The sequence below is a fragment of the Carcharhinus amblyrhynchos genome, chromosome 32 (assembly GCF_965287045.1).
Source record: "Carcharhinus amblyrhynchos chromosome 32, sCarAmb.v2.hapA, whole genome shotgun sequence".
NCBI classification, from domain to species: Eukaryota; Metazoa; Chordata; class Chondrichthyes; order Carcharhiniformes; family Carcharhinidae; genus Carcharhinus; species Carcharhinus amblyrhynchos.
In genome coordinates this window covers 20490160-20516019 of record NC_137355.1, presented here as the reverse complement: position 1 = coordinate 20516019, position 25860 = coordinate 20490160, and the positions used below count along the sequence as shown (strand labels likewise).

At 47.4% G+C, this 25860-nt stretch overlaps 1 protein-coding gene across 1 annotated transcript; it reads right to left on the bottom strand.

Moving 5' to 3' along the window:
• Positions 1–1571: 1571 nt before the first annotated feature.
• Positions 1572–11680, bottom strand: mfap1 (microfibril associated protein 1). Its single transcript, XM_080216021.1, has 9 exons — positions 11538–11680; positions 10130–10346; positions 8929–9058; positions 7564–7751; positions 5685–5793; positions 5264–5424; positions 4614–4773; positions 3572–3661; positions 1572–2043 (listed from the first exon to the last, which is right to left on the bottom strand). Exons 1-9 carry the CDS (start codon positions 11617–11619, stop codon positions 1861–1863), a joined length of 1320 nt encoding a protein of 439 aa, XP_080072147.1. The 5' UTR covers positions 11620–11680; the 3' UTR covers positions 1572–1860.
• Between the last annotated feature and the right edge of the window lie 14180 nt (positions 11681–25860).

Sequence of the window (25860 nt, the reverse complement as noted above, 5' to 3'; positions counted from 1 at the left end):
AGAATATGACAGGGAGACAGTGTTGAAGAATGAGATCAACAAGGTTTTTAGCCAGTGATCACAGCAAGTGGAATGACAAGGTTAAGTAAAATCAAAAGCTTTGGAACATTTCTGGAGCAATTGGATCATAAATTGGGAAATGGTGAGTTTTTTCAGAATGAATGAAAATGAGCTTGACTTCTATCTAGGGACTACTTAGTATTTTCTCCATTAAGTTTATTTTTTATTAGTGTCACAAGGAGGCTTACATTAACACTGCAATGAAGTTACTGTGAAAATCCCCTAGTCTCCACACTCCGGCACCTGTTCGGGTACACTAAGGGGGAATTTAGCACGGCCAATCCACCCTAACCAGCACATTTTTCAGACCGTGGGAGGAAACCAGAGCACCCGGAGGAAACCCACACAGGGAGAACGTGCAAACCCCAATAACTCAATAATTGGAGAACTGCACCAGATCGACAAAGTCTGAGTTGAGTTTTCACCACTGACAAAAGTAGACATACATTTAAACAACTTTTTTAAAGTTGGTTTCGTGACCCCACTGTACAATATTCCTTGCTTTCAGAGCCAACCCTGAACACCTGATCATGAGTCCTTGACTCTCTCTCTGCCTGCCAAAAGATTTTGATTTGATTATCACATGTATTAGTATACAGTGAGAAGTATTGTTTCTTGCGCACTATACAAAGTATACCATTCATAGAGAAGGAAAGGAGAGGGTGCAGAATGTACTGTTACAGTCATAGCTAGAATGTAGAGAAAGATCAACTTAGTAGGTCCATTCAATAGTCTGACAGCAGCACAGAAGAAGCTGTTCTTGAATCATTGGTACGCAACCTCAGACTTTTGTATCAGAAGGTGGAAAAGAGAATGTCTGGGTACTTTGAGTCCTTAATTATGCTGGCTGCTTTGCCAAGGCAGTGGGAAATGTAGACAGAGTGGTGTGTATTTCATCTCAACCAGCAACCAGAGACATCAAAATATCCTGTTAATCTATAATCATAACACAGCAGGTTAGTATAGTCCATTATTGAAGGTGGAGTTGGGCATTATCGTATCAGATCAGTCATGCTTATTGCACAGCAGATAGGACTTGAGGGGCTGAGTGGCCTACTTATGCTATTGTGCTTATACCTATTTTAATGCCTGCAAAGAAAACATTTGCAGTATTAAGTATTCACAGCACAGTCAGACCATCCAACTCACCTAGTCCACTGTGGAGGTTCTGCTCCACACAAGGGTCCTCGCCACCACTTCACCTCACCCCATCTACATATCACTCTGGTCTTTGCTCCTTCATTTGCATCAGATCAAAATCCCTTGACAATTACTATAAAATCAGCTTCCTCCACCCCTTCAAACAATGCATTCCAGACCATAACAGTGCGCTGAAATATTTTCCTGTTGTTATGTTTAAATTTGTATGTATGGGAAGTAGCAGGAAAGAAGAATGGCTAAATCAAACTCAGGATACTAATGTGCAGGCTTGTAATGCATTGTTGTCTGCACAATAATTTTCCCTCTGGTGCACAGCCCATCCCACAAGAACGAAACAAGGAGATTATAAATAAATTCACTAACTGGCTATTTTTATCCAACTTGACAAAACAACAGGAAGAGGAAAAAGATACATGATTACACAGCTGTAAACTTTCCAGAAAATAGGTTTTTAAAAAGTAGGTTTAAATTACACATGAACAATATCTTCACCAGGGAGGGAAAACAATATTTTAACAGAAGGACATGAAGGGTTTTAGAAAGAGAAAGCAGAAGCAGTTCAGTTCACCATGCCAAAGATCTAATGCTTGGTGTAAAACACAAAGTTCACGTGGCCACAATGCCCCTGCTTTGCTAAGATTACGTGGTCTTCCTCTTTTTGGCTGATGGTCTCTCAAAAACGTCACGCACACCAGCTGCTCGCTGCTTGAAGAACTTGCTGTTCTGGGCAGATTCCTGGGCCCAGGCTGAGTCAAACGAGGTGGTATCTTGGTCGACCAGGTGAGTGTATTTGGTCCGTCCCGAACGACCAAAGTTTTTGACCTGGTGGAGGGAGCAAAATTAAACCCAAATTCAGTTTAATCAGTCAAACAGCAGCAAAAAATATTTCATACCAAGTGCTGGAAATACATAACCCATCAGTCATAGAAGTACACAGCACAAAAAGGTGGCCATTTAGCTCACTGGGCCAGTGCTGACTCTGGAAGAGTTATACAATTAGTCCCAGTTCTTTCCCTATATCCCAAGGGGAATTTCATAGTAACTTCATTGCAGTGTTAACGTAAACCTTACTTGTGACATTAAAATAAAATTTTCCTTAAAAAGTGTTTATCAAATTCCCTTTAGGAAGCTGCAATTTACATTAGCACTGCTGCCTCACAGCGCCAGGGACCATGTTCGATTCCTGGCTCAGGTCACTGTCTGTATGGAGTTTGCACATTCTTCCCATGTCTGCATGGGTTTCCTCTGGGTGCTCCAGTTTTCTCCCACATTCCAAAGATGTGCAGGTTAGGTTGGTTAGCCATGCTAAATTCAGCATAAAGCCATGCTAAATCATCACCACCTGTTCAGACCACGCAGTCCACATCATTATAACCTTCCGATTACCATTTTCCTTCCTTGGTAACTGAAATTTCTAAAGTCTAAATGAAAGGCTGAGAACAAAATAAAAGCTGAAAATGGATGTGTCGAGGTTTCCGCTGTCCATCAGCTTGGATTCCAGCATTTGCAGCTTTCCCTCTTCTTTTGGTTTTCTCACAGGGGGAAATGTGACCCAATTAATCCTCCTTTATACCCCTGATGAACTATCTAACGCCCACGGAGATTTCTCATTCCTCTACTGTTCACAACAGATGGTGCTCGGAAAGCGCACAGCAAAGGTCAGTCGATCTCTGAGGGTGGGCATTGCTGCTGTTCCATTGAAAGATACGCATTCTGATAGAGACTGCACTGGAAACATCTTTCTTTCAAATGCTCAGCTGCTGTTGTCTCTGAAAGCCAGTTGCTTTGGTACTGCCATAGGATTGTCCAATATTTGCACCCACCCACTATTTCCCACAACAAGGGTATCAGAGGTACCCAATTATCCAGGGGGAGTTTTTTTATTCATTCATGGGGCATGGGCATTGCTGGCTGGGCCAGCATTTATTGCCCATCCATAGCTGCCTTTGTTCAGAGGGCAGTTGAGAGTCAACCACATTGCTGTGACTCTGGAGGCCAGACCAGGAAAGGACGACAGATTCACACGTAGGCCAGACCAGTAAGGATGGCAGATTTCCTTCCCTAAAGGGACATTAGTGAACCAGATGAGCTTTTCTGACATTTGACAATGGTTTTGTGGTCATCAGTAGATTCTTAATTCCAGATTTTTTTTTAAATTGAATTCAAATTCCACCATCTGCTGTGACAGGATTCGAACCCAGGTCCCCAGAACATTAGGTGCGTTTCTGGATTAATAGTCTAGCAATAATACCAATAGGCCACTGCCTTCCCTGTGGTGTTGCAGGAAGGCATGTGCTTATTGAGCAGCGTCCGTGGGTACACATTTTCGGATAATCCGGGTGCATAGTACCTGCATAACTTTGGGCAGAATGGTCTTGTTGAAATGATCCTCCAGTGTTGGGGAACTGAAGTCGCGTTTATACAGATCTTCCTCTTCATCCTGTTAAAAATTGAACAAGGGAGTCTGTCAGTTTAACACACCAGAGAGAGCTTTACATTGTTAACAAGTGGTGCATACTCCCAGGATAGATAAGGTGTGGGGATGCTGGCGTTGGACCAGGGTAAACACAGTAAGAAGTCTCACAACACCAAGTCCAACAGGTTTATTTGGAATCATAAGCTTTCAGAGTGCTCCAGTCACCTCATGAAGAAGCAGCACTCTGAAAGCTTGTGATTACAGATAAACCTGTTGGACTTTAATGTGGCATTGAGAGACTTTCAAAGGAACAGATAAACATGATTTGTAACAAAATAAATACATCAAATTCCTCCCACAGCCCAGTTCATGCAAATAATCGATACTTGTTCAAAGATACCTCAGAAAATCCTGTCTTTCATCTCTCCCTCCCAAAGGTGCCGCCTCTCACTGGGGCCTGGTACCACACCAGTCCTTTGTAACTCATCTGAATAGCTATTATTGTTGAGCGATAGTCAGTGAGCGTCAAACTATCCCACTATGGGCGCCATCGCACAGGAGCCCAATCCAGTCCCCAAGACCAGTTACTCAATAGTGGCCAGGAGTGTGAGGTTGATGCATCTATTGCCAGAATTACCAGAGAGCCCCAATATATGTGGGCGGCATGGTGATTAGCACTGTTGCCTCACAGCCCTCGGGACCTGGGTTCGATTCCCGGCTTGGGTCACTGTTTGTGTGGAGTTTGCACGTTCTCCCCATGTCTCAGTGGGTTTCCTCCAGGCGCTCCTGTTTCCTCCCACAGTCTGAAAGACATGCTGGTTAGGATGCATTGACCCGAACAGGTGCCGCAGTGTGGCGACTAGGGGAATTTTGCAGTAACTTCATTGCAGTGTTAATGTAAACATACTTGTAAATAATAAATAAATTTTATATTGGAGTTCGTGTTTAGAGGTGACTGAAATCAGCCCCTACTCACCATGAAGAAGGCTCCTCTGTGGTAGTATTTCTGCAGGAATTTGTACTTCCCCTTGCTGGCCTTGTTGGTGATAGCTTTGCTGTTGGCTCGGAGCTCTGCTCGCCTCTCTTCCTCTGTCAGATTATGCATCCGATCAATCTCAGCTTTCTCCTTCTCCATGCTGGGAATTGGGAAGATAAGCAAGGAATGGCCATCACAATCACTTCATCCAGAGAGAATCATAGAATCCCCACAGTGCAGAAGGAGGCCATTTGTCCCATCGTGTCTACACTGGTCACAAACCCACCCAGACCCCATCCCCACAACCCCACATAGTTACCCTGCTAATCCGCCTGACACGAGGATAAAAGCAGATTACTGCAGATGATGGAATCTAAAAGAGAAAATGCTGGAAAACCTCAGCAGGTCTGGCAGCATCTGTAAGGACAGAAAAGAGCTGATGTTTCGAGTCCAGACAACCCTTTGTCAGATGGAAATAATGTATTGATGCAAAGATGTGTCCAACTAACTTGTATAGTGGGACCAGATTCAGCAAATTTGAGCTCGGTATGCAGCATACACGCTGATATGATTCTTCAGGAGTTAGAGGGCATGGGGAGGGTGCTGCAGTAACAAAGAGGTGGGATATAGCGATTAAATACAGTACTCACGATTCCCGCTCCTCTCGGTCACGTTTAATGCGTTTAAGTTCCCGGACTTTCCATGACTCGTATTCCTCTTCATCGTTCTCATCATCGGTATTCAGTGCATCGAGAGCTGACAGTGTTCTCCGGGACTCCTCGATCTCCCGCCTAGCCTCCTCCTCCACAATCTGCAAAATGCCAATACATCACTCAGTATCACACCATAGAAACTACAGGCAAACCTCTACCCTGACTAGAACCACCCACCAGTACTGTCCTCCAATGCCACCCCGATGCCCAAAGCCAGACTATTGATTTTACTCCATCTCTGCAGCATGCTTCCTGCAGTAGTCCTGGAACTGCGGAGTACGAAAGCGGATTCACATCCTGTGGCTGGAGGGGGGCAGCATTCCGCACAGGAAGCAGGGCTATAGCTTGCACTCAGTACCTTCAGTGTGTATTTGCGTTGCTCCTCGCTCAAGCGTTTCGCCTCCAGCTCCAACTCCTTCTGCTTAATGGCCTCGGCTTCACGTTCTTGCACAGTAACACGGTCCTTCCTGGAGAAGACCAGAGGGGGAGGCATTAATCAGGAGACCTGCACAGATTAGCTCATAACACAAACCTCCAGTAAGAGAAATTGGGCAAAACAGCTTTCATACTCAAAGCCAATTATTACTTTTTTTCCCCAGAGGCAGAGATTGTCACTGGCTAGGCCCAGCAATTATTGCCCACCCCTATTTGCCCCTTGAGAAAGTGATGGTGAGCCACTTCCTTGAGGTGTCAGTACACCCACAGTGCTGTTAGAGGGAATTCCAGCATTTTGGCCCAGCGACCGTGAAAGAACAGCAATATATTGCCAAATCAGGATGGTGATTGTAGGGGAACTTACAGGCAGTGCTGTATCTACTAGATGGTAGTGGTTGTGGGTTTGGAAGGTGTATGTAAGGAACCTTAGTGAGTTCCTGCAGTGCATCTTATAGACAGCTGCCACTGTGCATCAGTGGCGGATAGAATGATTGTTCAAGGTAGTGAATAGAATGCCAATCAAATGGACTGCTTTGTTCTGGATGGTGTCAACCTTCGAGTGTTGTTGGAGCTGCACCCATCCAGGCAAGTGGAGGGTATTCCATCAGACGCCTGACTTGTGCCTTGTAGATGGCGGACAGGCTTTGCAGAATTGCCATAGAATTTCCAGCCTCTGAAATACTCTTGTAATTTTTGTAATTGTTGTTTTGTAACCTCTTGTAAATCTTGTAATTGTTACTCTTGTAATTATTATGGCTGGTGTAGTTCAGTTTCTGCTCAATATAACCCCCAGGATTTTGAGGGAATCAGTGACGGTTATACCACTGAATAAAGTGCTTTAAGTGCAGTCACTGTTGTAATTTGGGAAACAGCAGCTAATCTATGCACAGCAAGATCCCAAATACAGCAATCTGATGATAAACAGCTGATGTTTTTTATATGGTCAAGGATAAATATCTCAACAAACACTCCAAGGACTTTTACAGCATGGGGTTAAACATAGAGTAATGCTCCCTCTACACTGTCCCCCATCAAACACTCCCAGCACAGGTACAGCATGGGCTTAGATAAAGTTCCCTCTAAACTGTCCCACAAAACATTCCAACAACACTCAGGAAGCCTGACACCATTTAGGACAAAACAGCACATTTGATTGCCACCCCATCTACAAGCATTCATTCTCCGCCGGTGAGACAGCCATTTGTACCATCTACAAGATGCACTGTAGGAACTCACCAAGACTCCTTAAACTGCACCTTCCAAATCTACATCCGCTACCATCCAGAAGGATATGGGAAGCAGATACCTGGGAATACCACTACTCCAAGCCACTCACCATCCTGATTTGGAAACCTATCAACGTTCCTTCACTGTCATTGGACCAAAATCCTGCAACTCCCTAACAGCACTGAGGGTGTACCTACACCACATGGCCTGCTGCGGTTCCTGAAGGCAGCTCACCACAACCTTCTCAAGGGCAATAATAGCTGGGCTTAGCCAGGGAGGCACATGAATGGATTAAAAATCTTCCAGGCACGTGCAGAGGGGTGAAGTGAGTCAAATATCCCTCTAAAGTCCTCAAAATGTCTCAGCTTCAATCTCAGGGAGCCTCTCCAATGGCTCAGGTTTGGCAATGTTACTATTTCAGGAACAAGCTGAGTGAATTGCTAAATCTTATCCAGAATGTTGATAATTTTAAAATTTTGTGCCCTGTATCCACACACACTGCAGGCTCTTTCCCCACACTTGCTTCTTTGCATGAGAAAGTTTACTTATTAGGTAGTTCTAGAGGCAAGTCATACCTTCTTATAAAGACAGGCTTTAGTCGGGGTTCAGTTTCATCCTCACTGTCGGTATATTCTTCATACTCTGATTCCTCCTCCGACTCTTCTCCAGATCTGCCCTCGTCCTCCAGCTCCAACAATTCCAATTCCTCGTTCTCTCGTTCCTGAGCCCGTTGTCTCATCATAGCACGGCGACGCTCGATTTCCTGCGGGGTACGAGAGGCACAGCTGTAAATATGTCTGGATTCTTTTAACTTCAATAACTGATCAAAGCTGTCCACAACTCATCTAAAGGTTAACATTTCCCCACTCGCAGGGAGGCCAAAGTAAGAGTCACTAACACATCCAATTGGCAATTCAGGAGATACATTGTCTGGCCATGACAAGAAGTGGTTAAGTTGAATAGAGTTGATAAAGGGAAGCTGGTTAAACATGAGGGAAAAGCAGACGAGAAGGATCTTATTGAACGGCAGAGAGGCTCAAGGGGCCGAATGGCCTACTACTTCTCCTGTTTCATGTTCCTAAGTTTAGAGGTTGGTGTTTCTCAGAACAGCTTCCATCTGCAATGTAGATTCTATGTGAGTCTGGAGAAGGCATAAACAGCAGGAAAGACCAGCTGGGCTGAAAATTATTTTGAACAATATCCTCAAATCCAAAGCACGATAAATCCCTTCACTCAAACCTCATCCAACCAGCTTAACCCGACCTGTAGGCAGTTCCTCAGATGCTGACGATCTCCTATAACCTTAGTCAAGTGACTTTAACATGTTGACCCAGCAAACCTCATCGATTGTGGGAGATATTCAGATTCCAACCCTTGCTCTCCTCACCCTACACCCTCAAGGACTATAGCTGGAGCCTGCTTCTTACGTCACTCAAGGGAGGTTGAAGCTAACTGGTCTCTCTCCTTACATCTCAGCTACATTTAGCTAACTCCGCAATGGTGCCGAGACACTTTCCAGGCAGGGCTGCTCACCTTTATGTCCGTTACTTGCATCCAGTGTGCGGGGGAGAAAAAATATCCAGGATCACAGAGTGAAACATAATGATTCCAGTAGCTGCAATTTGTCTCTCTCACAGCACAGAAAGTGACCGTTCAGCTCAACAGATCAGGGTGAGGTTTTCCATTCCACCCTCCTTATCTTTCCATGCCTTCCTCACGTGTCTATCTAGCTTCCCCTTTGATGCATTATGTTATTTATTTCTTGTGTTGCGTTTCATCCACTGTCATTACCCAGTAACATTCTGAAAAAACTGCTCAGCATCTCAGGCCTGTGTTTCCAAGTAGAATGTGCAACTTGTCTCTGCCCAGTCTTCACCCTCACGCACGGACTTTCGCTGTGGGTCTCCCTGCTTTTAAAGTTTCATTGTTGCTGTACCCACCTCATCGTCCACTTCCTCCTCCTCCTCTTCGCTGGTGTCCTCTCGATCCACATGCCACGGCTCACCCTCGTCCTCTGATTCTGCTTCCATCACTACCTCAGGCTCAACAATCATCCGATGCCTTGCCAGCCTGGAGAAAGGCAAAAGAAAACAACAGTCATCTTCTCAGAGAGCAGAGCTTGAACATTGATCACCACTTCATTTATATAGCCCCTTTCCCATCTTTAGGATGTGGGACGGCACGGTCACACAGTGGTTAGCATTGCTGCCCCACAGCGCCAGGGATCCAGGTTCAATTCCCTACTTGGGTCACTGTTGTGCAGAGTCTGCACGTTATTCCTGTGTCTGTGTGGGTTTCCTCCCACAGTCTGAAAGACGCGCTGGTTAGGTGCATTAGCCGTGCTAAATTCTCCCTCAGTGTATCCGAACAGGCGCCGGAGTGTGGCAACTAGGGGATTTTCACAGTAACTTCATTGCAGTGTTAACGTAAGCCAAATTGTGACATAATAAATAAACTTCATATCCATAAGAGAATGTAGTCATTGCAGTCGATTTGTACAGTCCACAAACAGCAATTAAATAAATGAACAGTTAGTCTATCTTCTTGGTGATTTTGAAGCATAAATAAAGGCCAAGAAAATGGTGCCTTGCATTCTTTGGCATCAACTTCAATTGTTGTTTTGGTTAATGTCGCAGTTGAGAGATGGCACCTCTGACAACGCAATCTTCCCTCAATCTCAGCCTAGTTGACATCTTCAATTCCTGATGAGGAACAGCAATCCTGGCAACTGTTTTTTAAAACTCCCATTGCCTTCATCCGAGACCCGGCATTTCAACTGCGACCTTCCCTGATCTGTTACTGCTCAGGTCCAGACAGCACGGTTAAAAGTTTTAAAGTTGATTTATTAGTGTCACAAGTAGGCCAACATTAACACTGTAATGAAGTTACTGTGAAAATCCCCTAGTCGCCATGCTCCGGCACCTGTTCGGGCAAATGCACCTAACCAGTATATCTTTCAGACTGTGGGGGGAAACCGGAGCACAAGCAGGAAACCCACACAGACACAGAAAGGAACTGCAGGTTCCGCACAGACAGCGACCGAAGCCAGAAATCGAACCGAAATATTATACATTGAACAGAAACAAAAAAATAAACAAGAACTGCATGGCAAATCATGCGTGGTCCCAAACAGCCTCTTACCTCTCCTCGACATCCTCAGAGAGCCGGTTCTGGAGACGTTTCAGACGAGGATCATTTGCCAACTCCTCTGTCACCTCAGGCTCTGCCTCTGCATCCTTTGGCTTCTTCACAAACTGAAAGTCCTCCTCCTCCTCATCTGAGGACTCCATTGGCGCGTAATCGGGTCGCTTACCAGAGACATAGCGTTTCACCTTCACCTTTTCCATTGACACCTCACCTGGACACAGAAGGCAGCAGGATTTGGTAAAAGGTATTACTACAGTAACCTTCAGCAACGGGAAACCAAAAGGGACCTGAGTCTCAGTTCGCTCATCCCAGCGATGGCAAGCACTGATTAAAGTCACCACAGAGGAACAAACACAGAACAGAATTTGATGGAGGAGGGGGAGAGAGCCTGTTACTGAAGTTAACACAGAGGTGGTGCTGGGTGTCATAAAAATACCCACCCTCCCCCGGATGACCCCACCCCTGGGCAAACCCCTCTCCTAACCCCACCACATCCCAGAGAGCCCACCTCCATGGGGCAACTTTCTCTCTCTTCCCCTGTCCCCCCTTCCGCAGCAGGGTAACCCCCTCTCCTAACACCCTCCCATCCCACGCAATCCCCTTCTCCTTTACTTCCCCCTCCCCGGGGTGACCCCCCCCTTCTCCTTTACTTCCCCCTCCCCGGGGTGACCCCCCCCCTCTCCCCTTTACTTCCCCCTCCCCGGGGTGACCCCCCCCTCTCCCCTTTACTTCCCCCTCCCTGGGGTGACCCCCCCCCCTCTCCCCTTTACTTCCCCCTCCCTGGGGTGACCCCCCCCCCTCTCCCCTTTACTTCCCCCTCCCTGGGGTGACCCCCCCCCCTCTCCCCTTTACTTCCCCCTCCCTGGGGTGACCCCCCCCCCTCTCCCCTTTACTTCCCCCTCCCTGGGGTGACCCCCCCCCCTCTCCCCTTTACTTCCCCCTCCCTGGGGTGACCCCCCCCCCTCTCCCCTTTACTTCCCCCTCCCTGGGGTGACCCCCCCCCCTCTCCCCTTTACTTCCCCCTCCCTGGGGTGACCCCCCCCCTCTCCCCTTTACTTCCCCCTCCCCGGGGTGACCCCCCCCCCTCTCCCCTTTACTTCCCCCTCCCCGGGGTGACCCCCCCCCCCTCTCCCCTTTACTTCCCCCTCCCCGGGGTGACCCCCCCCCCCTCTCCCCTTTACTTCCCCCTCCCCGGGGTGACCCCCCCTCTCCCCCCTTTACTTCCCCCTCCCCGGGGTGACCCCCCCCTCTCCTTTACTTCCCCCTCCCTCCCCAGTGTGACCCCCCCCCCCTCTCTCTCTCTCTCTCTCCGCCCCCCCCCCTACGTCCCCAGGGATCACTGTACCCAGAGCCCAGGCTCCGGCCACGACTAGGCCGCAATCCCCGGTCTCGGGCCACTCACCTTTCTCATTGAGGACGGGCACGGCTCCGGCCGTGGACTGGATGGGAGGCTGTTTGGCGTTGAGGCCGAGCGGAGCCGCCATGGTTGCGCCGCCGCTAGAGACAGAACCCGGGAGAGAGAAAGGAAAACAATCAGAAAATGGCGCCCCGGCGGCGCGTAATAATGACCTCATCAACGAGCGACCAGTGCGGCCCCGCCCCTGCCCAGATTCTATTGGCTGCTGGTGGGGTCTGGCCTCTGAGGTCAATAATCAGGGGCGGGGCTTCAGGAAGGGGCGTGGCACATAGTGATGGTGAAAAGTCTGACAACACCCGGTTTTAGTCCAACCTATTTATTTGATAATAGACTCACAAGCTTTCGGGTTAGTCCCTTCGTCAGGTGAATGGAGAGTTCTGGCCTCAGACAGAGCATATAAAGCACAGACAGTTTAGAGATTACTGATTAGAATGCGAATCCTTACACCTAACCTGCTGTTCAAGACCTGAAGTGGCTGATAATGTGAGTGGAAGGAGCACTGATCACAGTTTAAAGAGATGTGTATTGTCTCCAGACAGTACAGTAAGTGAGGTTTTGCAAACCCAGGCAAGTCACGGGGGTTACAGATAGTGCGACATGAACCCAAGATCCCTGTTGAGACCTTCCTCATGTGTGTGACCTTCGGGTAAGCATCCTCCAAGGCGGCCTTCACGACACACGACAGCGCAGAGTCGCTGAACAGAGACTGATAGCCAAGTTCCGCACACATGAGGACGGTCTCAACAGGGATCTTGGGTTCATGTCGCACTATCTGTAACCCCCGTGACTTGCCTGGGTTTGCAAAACCTCACTTACTGTACTGTCTGGAGACAATACACATCTCTTTAAACTGTGATCAGTGCTCCTTCCACTCACATTATCAGCCACTTCAGGTCTTGAACAGCAGGTTAGGTGTAAGGATTCGCATTCTAATCAGTAATCTCTAAACTGTCTGTGCTTTATATGCTCTGTCTGAGGCCAGAACTCTCCATTCACCTGACGAAGGGACTAACCCGAAAGCTTGTGAGTATATTATCAAATAAATAGGTTGGACTAAAACCTGGTGTTGTCAGACTTTTCACTGTGTTTACGCCAGTCCAACGCCGGCATACCCACATCATGACATAGTGATGGAGCAGCTTGTGGAGTGGGCGGGACTAAAACAATGGAGCAGGACGATGAGAACGGGTGGGGCTATGGGAATGGGCGGGGCTATGGAAATGGGCGGGGCTATGGGAATGCGAGGGGTGATGGGGCGGGGTTTGCAGAGTGGGCGGGACTAAAATAATAGCCCTGACGTAGAGGTGTTGGACTGGGGTGAACGCAGTAAGAAGCCTCACTACACCAGGTTAAAGTCCAACAGGTTTATTTGGTAGCACAAGCTTTAGGAGTCTCACTCCTTCATCAGGTGAGTGAGGAGTTGCTCTTTTGCATGCCAAACAAACAAACAAACTCAAATTAACTTAGGGACAAATTACAAGGGGCAGCCCCCCCAAAAAGGAAGGGGGGGGGAATGGCCCGAACAAAAACCAAAATCGAAAGGAAACTTAAAACTTTAAATCAAAATGTGATTGTCGCACCCCAGCCCCTGCAGTGCCCAGCGGGCACGGACGGCATCAACTGTGCCCGTGGACACCGCATGCTCCCTCTCCAGGGACACCTGGCTGTGAATGTAGCTGCGGTAGAGGGGCAGACAGTCAGACCCCGTCGATCGCCCGCTGCCTGGACCTACTGATGGCACGTCTCGCCAGGCCTAGGAGCAGGTTCACGAGGAGGTCAGCATCCCGACCTGCCCCTCTCTGCACCAGGTGCCCGTAGGTCAGGAGCGTGGGACTGAAGTGCAAACAGAACATCAGTAAAAGGTGTTTCAGAAAACCAAAAAGGGTGTGCAATCTATAATGTGAAACGTAGGTGAGTGAGGAGTTGTGTTCACAAACAGGGCATATATAGACGCAAACTCAATTTACAAGATAATGATTGGAGTGCGAGTTTTTACAGGTAATCAAGTCTTAAAGGGACAGACAATGTGAGTGGAGTAAGGGTTAAACACAGGTTAGAGATGTGTATTGTCTCTAGACACAACAGTTAGTGAGATTTTTGCAAGCCCCGGCAAGTTGTGGGAGTTACAGATAGTGTGACATGAACTAAGATCCCGGTTGAGGCTGTCCTCATTTGTGCGGAACTTGGCTTATCAGTTTCTGCTCAGCGATTCAGGAAAGGATATCCTGAGGAATGGTACATTGGCGAGACCATGCAGATGCGTTTAAAAACGGATGAATGGACTCCGCTCGACAATCACCAGGCAGGAATGTTGCCTTCCTGTTGGTGAACACTTCAGCCTTTGATCTTCGGATAAGTGTTCTCCAAGGCAGCCTTCACAACACACAATGCAGAGTCGCCGAGCAAAAACTGATAGCCAGTTTCCACAGACTTGAAGGGTCAAATGTCCTATTCCTGCACATTGGTTAACACTGCTGCCTCACAGCTTCAGGGACCCAGGTTCAATTCCAGCCTTGGGTCACTGACTGTGTGGAGTCTGCACATTCTCCCCGTGTCTGTGTGGGTTTCCTCCAGGCACTCCACTTTCCTCCCACAGTCCAAAGATGTGTGCACTGGCCGTGCTAAAATTGACCTTTCATGTCTAAAGGTATGTAGGTTAGTTGGATTAGCCAGGGGAAATGTTTAGGTTTGTAGGGATAGATACAGTAAGAAGTCTCACTACACCAGGTTAAAGTCCAACATGTTTATTTGGTAGCAAAAGCCACTAGCTTTCGGAGCGCTGCTCCTTCATCAGGTAAATGGGGGGCAGGAACTCCCACTTACCTGACGAAGGAGCAGCAAGCGCTCCGAAAGCTAGTGGCTTTTGCTACCAAATAAACCTGTTGGACTTTAACCTGGTGTTGTGAGACTTCTTACTGTGTTTGCCCCAGTCTAACGCCGGCATCTCTACATTATAGGGATAGGGCAGGGGAGAGGACTCGGTCAAGATACCCTGTCAGAAAGTCAGTGCAGACTTGATGGGAAAATGGCCTGTTCTGCACTATAAGGATTCTATGATTGTTCATATCATTATTGCTGTTTGTGGGATGTTCTAACCATGGTATTTCAAGGTCTCTTTGGTAAAGTCATGAATAAACCAAAAACCTCACACTGAATTCAGATTTTGTGATGATAGTGGTGGCCTGACACGGAGGGCATGTTCACCAAATCTGCCACACAAGTGGTCCTCACTTAATGTTCTCATATCACCCTGAAAATCATAACCATAAGTGAAACACATTTTCCAATAAAATCAAACGAAAGGTTATAGTTGAGTTCTGAAGGACATTCCTTATCAAAGAAAAAAAACATGAAAACATTAAAGGTAAACACTTTCCATTGATAAATTCCTATATTGGTAAAATAAATAACTTTCAAAATAAGCTTAAAAATATAAAATAAGCTGACTGTACCTTTCACTTGCTGCCAATCCTTCTCAGACCTCCCTTAAAGTTAAAGTTTTATTTATTATTCACAAGTAGGATTACATTAACACTACAATAAAGTTACTGTGAAAGTTTCCTAGTTGCCACACCAGCCCTGTTCCGGTATACTGAGGGAGAATTTATCCTGGCCAATGCACATAACCACCATGTCCTTTGGACAGCGGGAGAAAACCAGAGCCCCCAGGAGAAAACCCATGCAGACATGGGGAGAACATGCAGACTCTGCACAGACAGTGACCCAAGGGAATCGAACTCAGGTCCCTGGAGCTGTGAGGCTGCAGTGCTAACCATTGTGCCACCACGCTGCCCCTAATCTGAGGACCCTTCTTCTCATGACCCTCCAATTCATGGCCACTCCCATTGCCAAACCCACCCTCTGACTCCTTTGTCCTCTCAACCTGACTCGAGTACCTAATTCTTCCGTCTCCTGAGCACTTGCTGTGGCCAATTGATCTGAAGATGAGCAGCAAGCACATAAGAACATAAGAAATAGGAGCAGGAGTAGGCCATCTAGCCCCTCAATCCTGCCCTGTCATTCAGTAAGATCATGGCTGATCTGATAGTGGTTCAGTTCCATTTACCCGCCTGCTCCCCATAACTCTTAATCCCCTTATTGGTCAAAAATCTATCTATCTGTGACTTAAACACATTTAACGAGGTAGCCTCCACTGCTTCAATGGGCAGAGAATTCCAAAGACTCATTACCCTCTGGGAAAAGAAGTTCCTCCTCAACTCTGTTTTAAATTGACTCCCCCTTATTTTGAGTCTGTGCCCTCTAGTTCTTGTTTCCTTTCTAAATGGAAATAATCTCTCTGCTTCTACCCTGTCTAGCCCCTTCATTATCTCATATGTCTCTATAAGATCTCCCCTCAGCCTTCTAAACTCCAACGAGTACAGGCCCAACCTGCACAGTCTCTCCTCATAAGCTAACCCCCTCATCTCCGGAATCAACCTGGTGAACTTTCTCTGCACTCCCTCCAAAGCTAATATATCCTTTCTTAAATAAGGGGACCAAAATTGCACACAGTACTCTAGGTGCGGCCTCACCAGTACCTTATACAATTGCAGCAAGACGTCCCAGCTTTTATACTCCATCTCCTAGTAGCATTGAAACAACGTTTAAACAAATCTTCTGATGGTAAACATGAGTACAGGCATCATTAACTGACTGCCGTTAAGGCAAAACAAGATGAAATGGAGCAATGTCAAGTATGAACAGAGGGTCACAAAGATATTGGGTGCAGTAAGGAAGGTAATGCAGAGCAGCTCTCCATAGATGGAGCTATTAGATTAATGCATCCCATCTGTTAGCTTCACTACAAGGTGAAGACTCTTCGGAGAACATTAAAATGTTTTACTTGCAACAGGATTCAACATTTTCTTTAATAATATAAACCTGCAAAAAAAATTACTCAGACCCCACTGAGAGTCTGTGTGTGTGAACCTGTATCCCAGTGAGAGTCAGTGTGTTTGGAACCCGTACCCCAGTGAGAGTCAGTGTGTGTGTGGGACCTGTACCCCAGTGACAGTCAGTGTGTGTGGGACCCGTACCCCAGTGAGAGTCAGTGTGTGTGTGGGACCCGTACCCCAGTGAGAGTCAGTGTGTGTGTGGGACCCGTACCCCAGTGAGAGTCAGTGTGTGTGTGGGACCCGTACCCCAGTGAGAGTCAGTGTGTGTGGGACCCGTACCCCAGTGAGAGTCAGTGTGTGTGGGACCCGTACCCCAGTGAGAGTCAGTGTGTGTGGGACCCGTACCCCAGTGAGAGTCAGTGTGTGTGGAACCCGTACCCCAGTGAGAGTCAGTGTGTGTGGGACCCGTACCCCAGTGAGAGTCAGTGTGTGTGGGACCCGTACCCCAGTGAGAGTCAGTGTGTGTGGAACCCGTACCCCAGTGAGAGTCAGTGTGTGTGGGACCCGTACCCCAGTCAGAGTCAGTGTGTGTGGGACCCGTACCCCAGTGAGAGTCAGTGTGTGTGGGACCCGTACCCCAGTGAGAGTCAGTGTGTGTGGGACCCGTACCCCAGTGAGAGTCAGTGTGTGTGGAACCCGTACCCCAGTGAGAGTCAGTGTGTGTGGGACCCGTACCCCAGTGAGAGTCAGTGTGTGTGTGGGACCCGTACCCCAGTGAGAGTCAGTGTGTTTGGAACCCGTACCCCAGTGAGAGTCAGTATGTGTGGGACCCGTACCCCAGTGAGAGTCAGTGTGTGTGTGGGACCCGTACCCCAGTGAGAGTCAGCGTGTGTGGGACCCGTACCCCAGTGAGAGTCAGTGTGTGTGGAACCCGTACCCCAGTGAGAGTCAGTGTGTTTGGAACCCGTACCCCAGTGAGAGTCAGTGTGTGTGTGGGACCCGTACCCCAGTGAGAGTCAGTGTGTTTGGAACCCGTACCCCAGTGAGAGTCAGTATGTGTGGGACCCGTACCCCAGTGAGAGCCAGTGTGTGTGGGACCCGTACCCCAGTGAGATTCAGTGTGTGTGTGGGACCCGTACCCCAGTGAGAGTCAGTGTGTGTGTGGGACCCGTACCCCAGTGAGAGTCAGTGTGTGTGGGACCCGTACCCCAGTGAGAGTCAGTGTGTGTGGAACCCGTGCCCCAGTGAGAGTCAGTGTGTGTGGAACCCGTACCCCAGTGAGAGTCAGTGTGTGTGGAACCCGTACCCCAGTGAGAGTCAGTGTGTGTGGAACCCGTACCCCAGTGAGAGTCAGTGTGTGTGGGACCCGTACCCCAGTGAGAGTCAGTGTGTGTGTGGGACCCGTACCCCAGTGAGAGTCAGTGTGTTGGGAACCCGTACCCCAGTGAGAGTCAGTATGTGTGGGACCCGTACCCCAGTGAGAGTCAGTGTGTGTGGAACCCGTACCCCAGTGAGAGTCAGTATGTGTGGGACCCGTACCCCAGTGAGAGTCAGTGTGTGTGTGGGACCCGTACCCCAGTGAGAGTCAGTGTGTGTGTGGGACCCGTACCCCAGTGAGAGTCAGTGTGTTGGGAACCCGTACCCCAGTGAGAGTCAGTGTGTGTGGGACCCGTACCCCAGTGAGAGTCAGTATGTGTGGGACCCGTACCCCAGTGAGAGTCAGTGTGTGTGGGACCCGTACCCCAGTGAGAGTCAGTGTGTGTGGGACCCGTACCCCAGTGAGAGTCAGTGTGTGTGGGACCCGTACCCCAGTGAGAGTCAGTGTGTGTGGGACCCGTACCCCAGTGAGAGTCAGTGTGTGTGGGACCCGTACCCCAGTGAGAGTCAGTGTGTGTGGAACCCGTACCCCAGTGAGAGTCAGTGTGTGTGGAACCCGTACCCCAGTGAGAGTCAGTGTGTGTGGGACCCGTACCCCAGTGAGAGTCAGTGTGTGTGTGACCCGTACCCCAGTGAGAGTCAGTGTGTGTGGGACCCGTACCCCAGTGAGAGTCAGTGTGTTTGGAACCCGTATCCCAGTGAGAGTCAGTGTGTGTGGAACCCGTACCCCAGTGAGAGTCAGTGTGTGTGGAACCCGTACCCCAGTGAGAGTCAGTGTGTGTGGGACCCGTACCCCAGTGAGAGTCAGTGTGTGTGGAACCCGTACCCCAGTGAGAGTCAGTGTGTGTGGGACCCGTACCCCAGTGAGAGTCAGTGTGTGTGTGACCCGTACCCCAGTGAGAGTCAGTGTGTGTGGGACCCGTACCCCAGTGAGAGTCAGTGTGTTTGGAACCCGTATCCCAGTGAGAGTCAGTGTGTGTGGAACCCGTACCCCAGTGAGAGTCAGTGTGTGTGGAACCCGTGCCCCAGTGAGAGTCAGTGTGTGTGGGACCCGTACCCCAGTGAGAGTCAGTGTGTGTGGAACCCGTACCCCAGTGAGAGTCAGTGTGTGTGGAACCCGTGCCCCAGTGAGAGTCAGTGTGTGTGGGACCCGTACCCCAGTGAGAGTCAGTGTGTGTGGAACCCGTGCCCCAGTGAGAGTCAGTGTGTGTGGGACCCGTACCCCAGTGAGAGTCAGTGTGTGTGGCACCCGTACCCCAGTGAGAGTCAGTGTGTGTGGAACCCGTACCCCAGTGAGAGTCAGTGTGTGTGGGACCCGTACCCCAGTGAGAGTCAGTGTGTGTGGGACCCGTATCCCAGTGAGAGTCAGTGTGTGTGGAATGTGTAAAAGTTGCTTAGGCAAGGAAGATAGAAAAACTGGGGGAAGTCCGTTTCTTACAATCAGAAAAACCAACAGAGGAAATTCTTGATGCAGTCATGACCAAAATGGCAGGAAATTCTCTATTTGCTCTACCAAGAACTCAGCCTGACCACAGCGTGTTTTCCCGAAGGTGATTACATGTTTGCCTCTTTTTGCTGACACAATTAGATAGCAATCTATCCTGTGGTCAAGTCAGGAGTGCCAAACCCACACAGAGAAGCAGCTTGAACATTAATGATGAGGAGGCATCCCACCTTCTGAGCCTACTCCACCATTGAATATGATCGTTCCTGATCATTGACTGTCCTGGGAGAGTGTCATATCCCCGGATTCTTCTGGCACCCAAACTCCATCACTCCTGGTCTGGAGAAAACTCAATGGCTGGACTTCCTTCGTTGTCTGGGGTAGAGAGTTGTACATCCACTTTTACAGAGTTAGATTAATTTAAGTTGTTATTGCTTTGATGTTTTCTGGCTTCTACATCAGTGTTACTAACCATCCCTTTAAGATGCAATTTTGTTTGTTTTCAAAAGAAGATATCTGAAATTTCATTTCCAGCTGATCTCAAGCTGTGCTGGCCCTGTGTTAACTTGCACAAAGTCCTGTTTACTTTTCATGTCTGTCCTCACTCTTCTACATCTGAGCTGGAAACATTTCAGTATCAAAATTCTCATCATCCTTCCTTATCTCCAGCATCTCCTCCAGCTCCGCAACACTCCAGCATATTTCCATTTCTGGTCTCTTGCACATCCCTGATTGTAATCACTTCATAATCAACAGCTGCTTCTTTGGATGCTTCGGCCTAACCTCTTGAATCCCTCCCTCAACCTCTCCACCTCTCTCTCCCTTTCTGTTCCTTAAAACTTAATGTCTTTAACTGAGCTTTTGGTCACCTGTCCCAATGTCTCCTTGTTGCTTTATGCTGGTATTTATTTGATATTGTGCCTGGATGGCACAGTGGTTAGCACTGCTGCCTCACAGCGCCAAGGACCCAGGTTCAATTCTGGCCTTGGATGACTGTGTGGAGCTTGCATGTTCTCCTCGTGTCTGTGTGGGTTTCATCCGGGTGCTCCAGTTTCCTCCTATGGTCCAAAGATGTGAGGGTTAGATGGATTGGCCATGCTAAATTGACCTTGAATGTCAGGGGGATTAGCTAGGTTAAATGCATTAGGTTATAGGGATAGGGACTGAATGGATTGCTGTTGTTACAGACTCGAGGGGCCAAACAACCTCCAATAATTCTGGTTTCCACATTTAGTGAATGAGTCCTGATAGTTTCACATTAAATTCATCCTACTGACATGAGTCTTGCAGCTTTGCTAATGAGTCTTTGGTTGATAGTCTACATATCAGCTTCAGAATTACCTCAAGGGGTGACAATAGGACCACCTTCCATGAAACCAATTTCTTTCATCAATTCTTTGAAGAAAAGGAATTAAATACCATAATTAGACAGGTAGTATGAGACAAACAAATGGGGGTTAAAGGCAGCTAAGTTCCCTGGCCCAGATGGCTTCCATCCTCGCATCCTAAAAGAAGCAGCTACACAGATGGCACAAGCATTGGGTGTAATTTTCCAAAAATCCTTGGATTCTGGAGAAGTACGGGAGAATTGGAAAACTGCCAATGTGACACACCTATTCAAAAAGGGAGGGAGGCAAAAAATGGGTATCTACAAGTCGATTATCTCAACATCTATTTTTGGAAAAATGTTGGAATCAATCATGAAGGAAATAATAGCGGTAGAGTCATAGAGGTTTAAAGCACTGAAACAGGCCCTTTGGCCCAAGTTGTCCATGCCACCCTTTTTTTAAAACCCCTAAGTTAGTCCCAATTGCCCGCATTTGGCCCATATCTCTCTATACCCATCTTAATGGTCTAAATGCTTTTTAAAAGACAAAATTGTACCCGCTGTACTACTGCTTCTGGCAGCTTGTTCCAGACACTCACCACCCTCTCTAGACCCCTTTGTATCTCTCCCCTCTCACCTTAAACCTAATTTTAGACCCCCCCCACCTTTGGGAAAAGATATTGACTATCTAGCTGATCTATGCCCCTCATTATTTTATAGACCTCTATAAGATCACCCCTCAGCCTTCTACACTCCAGAGAAAAAGTCCCAGTCTACCCAGCCTCTCCTTATAACTCAAACTATGAAGTCCCAGTCACATCCTAGTAAATCTCTTCTGCACTCTTTCTAGTTTAATAATATCCTTTCTATAATAGGGTGACCAGAACTGTACACAGTATTCCAAGTGTGGCCTTACCAATGTCAATAAGAAGTCCCAACTCCTGTATTCAATGTTCTGACCAATGAAACCAAGCATGCTGAATGCCTTCTTCACCACTCTGTCCACCTGTGACTCCACTTTCAAGGAGCTATGAAGCTGTACTCCTACATCTCTTTGTTCTGTAACTCTCCCCAGCGCCCTACCATTAACTGAGTAAGTCCTGCCCTGGTTCAATCAACCAAAATGCATCACCTCGCAGTTATCTAAATTGAACTCCATTTGCCATTTGTCAGCCCACTGGCCCAATTGATCAAGATCCCATTACAATCCAAGATAACCTTCTTCACAGTCCACTATGCCACCAATCTTGCTGTCATCTGCAAACTTACTAACCATGCCTCCTATATCCTCATCTAAATCATTAATATAAATGACAAATAATAGTGGACCCAGCACTGATCCCTGAGGCACACCGCTGGTCACAGGTCTGCAGTTAGAAAAACAACCCTCTACAACTACCTCTGGTTTCTGTCATCAAGCCAATTTTGTATCCATTTAACTACCTCACCCTGGATCCCGTGAGATTTAACCTTATGCAACAACCTACCATACAGTACCTTGTCAAAGACCTTGCTAAAGTCAATGTAGACAACATCAACTGCACTGCCCTCATCTACCTTCTTGGTTACCCCTTCAAGAAACTCAATCAAATTTGTGAGACATTACTTTCCACTCACAAAGACATGCTGACTGTCCCTAATCAGTTGTTGTGTCTCTAAATACCAGTACATTTGGAAAATTTAATCATAGAATCATTGTATTCCTACAATGCAGAAGGAGGTCCTCTGGCCCATCGTATCTGCAATGCTCACAATCCCACCCAGGCCCCATAACCCCACATATTTACCCTACTAATCCCCTAACACTAGAGTCAATTTAGCATGACCAATCAACCTAACCTGCACATCTTTGGACTGTGGGAGTAAATCAGAGCACCCAGAGGAAACCCACACAGACACAGGGAGAATGTGCAAACTCCACACAGTGACCGAAGGCCAGAATTGAACCCGGGTCTCTGGCGCTGTGAGACAACAAGTGCTAACCACTGTGCCACCCCTAATCTAATCAAGAAAAATTGGCATGGATTCATGAAAGGGAAATTGTGTGTGACTAATTCGAGTTTTTCATTAAAGTCTCAACCACAATTGGTAGAAGGGAACCAGTAGATGTGTATTTGGACTTCTAGAAGGTGTTTGACAAGATATCTCACAAAAGGTTAAGTCATAGATCAGAGTCCATGATGTTAGAGGTAGTGTATTGGCAGGGATGGAGAATTGGCTAATTGGAAGGAAACAGCGAGTAGAGATAAGGGGTTTTTCTTCAGATTGGTGACGTGTGATTCCACACGGATCAGTGCTGGGATCGCAACTGTTTATAACATATATTAATGACCTGGAAGAAGAAGGCGATTGAACCATAGCCAAGTTTTCAGATGACGCAAAAATAGGTGGAAAGGCAAATTGCAAGACGGATACAAACAGTTTACAAAGAGATATCGATAGTTTAAAAAGTTTATTTATTAGCCACAAGTAGGCTTACATTAACTCTGCAATGAGGTTACTGTGAAAATCCCCTAGTCGCCACACTCTGGCACCTGTTCAGATACACTGAGGGAAAATTTAGCACGGCCAATGCACCTGACCAGCACGTCTTTCGGACTGTGGGAGGAAACCGGAGCGCCCAGAGGAAACCCACGCAGATACGGGGAGAACATGCAGACTCCACACAGACAGTGACCCAAGCCAGGGATTGAATCCGGGTCCCCAGTGCTGTGAGGCAGCAGTGCTAACCACTGTGCCACCCTGCCAATATGTTAAGTAAGTGAGCAAAAAAGTTGGCAAATGGAGTATAATGGGGGAAAATGTGAAGTTTATTTTGGAAGGGAGAACAAAAGAATAGAGTATTATTTAAACGGAGAAAAACTGCAGAAAGCTGCCAACAAAGGGACTTGGGGTTACTTGTGCACAAAACACAGAAAGCTAGCACATGGGTACAGCAGGTAATCAGGAAGGTGAATGGAATGTTGGTCTTAATTTAAGGCATTTGGAGTGTAAGATTTGGGAAGTTTTGCTGCAACTGTATAAGATACTGGTGAGGCCAATCAGGAGCACTGTGAGCCATTTTGGTGCCCTTATTTAAGGAAAGATATTATTTCATTAGAGGCAGTTCAGAGAAGGTTCACTAGAATGATCCCCAGTATGGAGGGATTGTTTCAGGAGGAAACAGGTTGGGACTCATTGGAATTTAGAAGAATGAGAGGTGATCTCGTTTAAATGTATAGGATTCTTAAAGGGTTTGACAGGATAGATGCTGAGAGGATGTTTCCCTTCATGGGAGAATCTGGGACCAGAGAGCACAGTCTCAGAATAAAGGGGTGCCAATTAAGACTGAGATAAGGAGGAATTTTCTTCTCTCAGAGGGTTGTGAGTCTTTGGAATTCCATGCTACAGAGATCTGTGCAGGCAAAGTTATATGTATGTTTAAAGCTGAGACAGGTTTTTGATCAGTAAGGGAATCAAGGATGACGGAGAAACGGCAGGAAAGTGGACATGAGGAATGTCAGATCAGCCACGATCCTATTGAATGGTGGAGCAGGCTCGAGGGGCTGAATGGTCTACTCCTGGGCCTATTTCTTCTGGTCTTATGGTATTACAAGACTGAAGCATTTGCAACAATCTTAAGTCAGAAGTGCTGAGTGGATGATCCATCTCAGCCTCCTCCGGAGGTCCCCAGCTTCACAGCTGTTGGTATTTTTTCCCAGGGTGGAAGAGTCAATTACTAGCGGGCACAGGTCGAAGGTGCAAGGGGCAAGGTTTAAAGGAGACATACAAGGCAGATGTTTTACACAGAGTGGTGGTTGCCTGGAGCTCACTGCCAGGGAAGGTAGTGGAAGCAGATATAATATTGAGTTTTAAGGGGTGTCTTGACAAATACACGAATAGGATGGGAATAGAGGGACATGGTCCCCGGAAGGATAGGGGGCTTTTGTTCAGTCACGCAGCATGGTCGATGCAGGATTGGAGGGGTGAAGGGCCTGTTTCTGTGCTGTAATTTTCTGTTCTTTGTCCTGCTAATTCAGATCACTGCACTTGATATCAAGAAATGGCTGAAGACACTGGATATTGCAAACACTATGAGCCCTGAAAATATTCCGGCAATACTCCTGAAGACTTGTGCTGCAGAGTTAACCACACTCTTAGTTCAGCACAGCTAAAACAGTGGTATCTACCTAGCAATGTGTAAATTTGCCCAGGTATGTGTTGTCTACAAAAATGGGATAAATCCCTATTAATCTTCTACTGATCATCAGCAAAGTGATGGGATATTAATCACTTGACTGGATGAGTGCAGCTCCATTAACAATCACGAAGCTTGACACCATCCAGGACATATCAGCACATTGATTAGCATCCTATCCAGCACCTTAAACATTCACTCCCTCCACCACCGGTGCACAGTGGCAGCAGTGTGTACTATCTATAAGATGCATTGCAGTAACTCACAAGGCTCCTTCAACAGCACTTCCCAAGCCCACAAATTCTCTCATCTAGCAGGACAAGAGCAGCAGATCCCTGGGAACCCCACCACCTGCAAGTTCCCCTCCAAATCACACATCGTCATTCCCTCACTGGGTCAAAATCCTGGAAGACCCTCCCTAACAGCACTGTGGGTGTACCTACACCACATGGTCTGCAGTAGTTCAAGGAGGCAGTTCACTTTCTCAAGCACAATTAGTGCTGAGCAATCGACAACCACATCTGTTGTAATAAAAACAAGGAACCAAAGTAGGTCAATGAGTCAAGAATAATTGGACTCCATGTGAGTCAGGATTGTATGTAGTTGTGTGCGAGTGTATCTGGGTGTGTATGTATGAGGGTATGTGTGGGTGTGGGTGGTTGTATCTGTGGATCGGTATAAAATCAGGAAAAATGTTGAAATAATTGAAAAAAAAGTAAGGATGTTATACTTCAGTTCTACAGGCTTTGGTAAGACCACATCTCTAATGTTTTGCTCTCCTTATTTAACTAAGGATACAAACATGTTGGAGGTGGTTTAGGGAGGTTTACATATTTCCGCCTCTCTCTCACTTTCACATGTTCCATCTCCAACACTTCCCTTCCTTGACCTCTCTGTCTCCATTTCCAGTGATAGACTGACCACCAATATTCATTACAAGTCCACTGACTTCCACAGCTACCTGAACTGCAGCTTCTCACACCCCATTTCCCTGAAAGGACTTCATCCCATTCCCCCAGTTTCTCCACCTCCATTGCATCCGTTCTGATTATGCCACCTTTAAAAACAGTGCCTCTGACATGTCTGACTTTTTGCTCAAATTGCCTGGCATTATTATGGTTGACAGGACACTCAAATGTGTTCAACCT

What these genes read in the sequence shown, in the direction of transcription:
- mfap1 (XM_080216021.1), bottom strand. Translation starts at nt 11,619, where the DNA reads ATGGCGGCTCCGCTCGGCCTCAACGCCAAACAGCCTCCCATCCAGTCC. An exon ending in AGGAGGAAGTGGACGATGAG is followed by an intron (nt 7,752 to 8,928) that starts GTGGGTACAGCA and finishes CGTACCCCGCAG; the next exon opens with GAAATCGAGCGTCGCCGTGC. An exon ending in AAGCCTGTCTTTATAAGAAG is followed by an intron (nt 5,794 to 7,563) that starts GTATGACTTGCC and finishes GGTCTTCTCCAG; the next exon opens with GAAGGACCGTGTTACTGTGC.